The 3140-nt window shown below is 39.3% G+C and overlaps 1 protein-coding gene across 1 annotated transcript; it reads left to right on the forward strand.

Annotated features, from left to right (window-relative positions):
* Positions 1-2469: 2469 nt before the first annotated feature.
* Positions 2470-2907, forward strand: LOC103308575. Its single transcript, XM_008182207.1, has one exon. It carries the CDS (start codon positions 2470-2472, stop codon positions 2905-2907), a length of 438 nt encoding a protein of 145 aa, XP_008180429.1.
* The last annotated feature ends 233 nt before the right edge of the window (positions 2908-3140 follow it).

Here is a 3140-nt window from a genome sequence, read left to right on the forward strand (position 1 = left end):
ATATAGTTGATTAAGATATTTGTCAACGCTAGATAATGTTGAAATTTTTAATTGCCACCGCACCACTATAGAGTACAACCTAAAGAAGAAAGGAGGTGTTGTAAAGGCTTCTTTAACACGAGCTTGAAATTTTACAAATAATTTTAACCCGAGAGAACAAGCTATTACGTTAGTGGAGTGATGATTTATTGAAAATAAACACAATAAACATCAAGGGATTACAATTTTTTTTTTTTTTTTTGGGGGGGGATTACAACAAAATGAGAGGCCCCTACTCCTCTCTTTATTTTTTGCCTTCGGCACATATTTCAACAAACCTGTAGATCCTGAACAAATTAGTGAAGGGGAACAGACTACAACAGGTACGCCAAGCGTTTCAACGCAAAAAAATGGTTGGACAATTTCAGAAGACTTGATACCACAGTTAGCAGATCCTACCTTTCCAGTCTAGGGATAGTTGATTTGCTAATAGGTGGGGGAGTATTTTTTTATGTGATTTCAACTACAATACCTCGGATTCCACTAAGCGTCAAGAATGTGGTTTCGAGCTCCAGCAATTTCGGGTGAATAGTGACCGGGGAAATAGGACAAGTGACTTTAGTTGAAATTCATTCAGTTGGTGAATCATTAGAGGAAGATTGGAAGGCAAGTATGGCCAGAGGACTTCCAGTCTCGGACGGCTATCTAAGGCAAATCAGAGATGTCTGGAAGAGGCAGAAATAGTTGAACATTTTAATCAAACTACATACAAAGATGAAGAGGGACGGTTCGTAGTTTACGATGGCTATGGCAACATCTTCATTCTTCAGTATGGAACGCGTATTGCAGCACGATGAAAAGTTAAGAATGGAATACACAAAGTTCATCAACGAATATAACGAAATGGGGCTTATAGTAGAAGTCGTTGATGAACTAGTGATACCAAAACCATATTTTTACCTACCACATCATGCGTTCCTTAAAACCTCAAGTTTTACAACTAAACTCTGAGTTGTGTTTTATGCGTCAGCCACAAGCTCATCAGGGCTATCCCTCAACAATGTGTTGAAATGTAGTCCTACCGTGCAGGAAGACGGGTTCGGAATACTTACACGTTTTAGGAAACACCAGTACGTCGTAACATCCGACGTCGAAAAAATGTATCGTCAAGTACGCGTTTCAGAGGATGATTGGAATCTGCAACAGATTTTGTGGAGATAAAATCCAAAGGAGAAGTTACGTACTTATCAATTGACGACTGTGGCTTATGGAACGACACCAGCGTCGTTTTTGGCTACACAATGCTGAGCTGCTTTGCTCGAAGAGTCAAAGTCTATTCTTCGTGACTTATATGGACGATCTAATTCAAACTCCCAAGCTAAAATTGAACAAATGGATAAACGCAAAAGTGATGCATTGTTTACACTTGAGATCGGAGATGGAGAAATAATGAAATCGTTAGGACTGGAATTGAAGCCACTGTTAGATCAATTCTTTTTTACCATATCTCCCACTTTACAACGGAAATGTTTAACGAAGCGAATGATATTATCAAATCTTAATAAGATTTTTGACCCTATGGGTTTTTTGGCACCAATGCTTATAAGGGAAAAATCTTTCTGATACGGATGTGGGCAGAAAAAATGGATTGAGATAAACCGTTGCCAATAGCCATGCAAACTAAAGGAGCACCTTCCACCAAAGCTTAGGGCAGTTGAAGGTACTAAAAATACCAAACCTATCAAGGGACATCAAAGTCCGTGGTGTCTGCGATGCCTCGGAGGAGCGTACGGCGTGTGCATCTATGTGCGTTTGATATATGGCGACGGAATATGAAATTCAAGACTCCTATGTTCGAAAACCCGTGTAGCACCTTTGAAAGAAACTACTATTCCACGTTTAGAACTGAATGGGGCGCTATAACTTGCTGAATTGGACAACAAGGTGTCAGAGTCTTGGGGTTTTAAGTTGGAAAGCTGTCAATTATGGACTGATTCTATCGAAGTCTTGAGCTGGATAAACAGCCAGCAAACCGTATGTTCTAAGTCGAATATCTCAAATTTTGGAATTAACTGATGCGAACTAATGGCACCATGTACGTACAGCTGATAATCGTGCTAATGTTATTTCCCATGGCACAAGTGCCAAGGAGCTTTTTGTAGCAGATCTCTGGTGGCATGGACCAAGATGGATGTCGGATCAAAAATGTCAATGGAATGTTTCGGAAGTACAATTAATCAAAGACAAAGAGATCCTTGAACAACGTACAGTAAAACTTGCATTAGTGGTTTCTCTACCATTAACTAAACTATTCGATGCTTTCTCGAACTGACACAAACTAGTACGTCCAGTAACATGGTTCTTACGATTCATAAGGTATATGAAGCTAAAAAAACTATTGAATATCCAAAACATTTATTAACTTCCGAATTACAAGCAGCTAAAGTCGCTGTGATTAAATGGGTTTAGAGTGAGTTGTTTCACGGGGATATGAAATCATTAGAATCTCATAAGGAGCTTTTGCGAAGAAGCATAATCAAGAATTTGCAGCCATTCATAAAGGACAGTCTAATTTATGTCGGCGGACGTCTTGAGTATTCCAACATATCTGAACAGCAAAAACATTCATTAATGCTACCAGTGAGCCACAAAATAACGTGTTTCATATTTGAAGATCGGCACCGAGAATTACTACTCTGTGGACCACAAGCTTTGTTGGCCGAAATAAGAAGAATGTATTGGTCACTGAGAGGACGAATAATGGCACGTTCAGTAACTTCACGTTGTGTTCAGTGTATAAAGGCAAAACGTAAGTTTTTGTTTCTATTGATGGCACCATTACCAAATGATCGAGTGCAGTGCTCTCGGCCCTTTACTACCACTGGAGTTGATTTCGCGGGACCAATTGTTATTATTAAGCGGCATTAAGGCCTGGATTGCTGTTTTTGTGTGCTTTTTGACTAGGGCAATTCACTTAGAAGCAGTGGAAGAACTTACAAGTGTTATATTTATAGCTTGTCTGCGTCAATTTATATCCAGGCGTGGAAAATGTAAGATAATTTATTGCGACAATGGTACCAATTTCGTTGGAGCGCAAAAAGTGCTTACTGGTTACATGGGGAAAATTGATAAATTAATGGAAGGAGATGGAATCGAATGGA

Source organism: Acyrthosiphon pisum, chromosome A2 (assembly GCF_005508785.2).
Source record: "Acyrthosiphon pisum isolate AL4f chromosome A2, pea_aphid_22Mar2018_4r6ur, whole genome shotgun sequence".
Classification (NCBI taxonomy): Eukaryota; Metazoa; Arthropoda; class Insecta; order Hemiptera; family Aphididae; genus Acyrthosiphon; species Acyrthosiphon pisum.

Bases quoted from the DNA above. Each gene is read 5' to 3' on its own strand.
- LOC103308575 (XM_008182207.1), top strand. From the start codon at position 2,470: ATGAAATCATTAGAATCTCATAAGGAGCTTTTGCGAAGAAGCATAATC.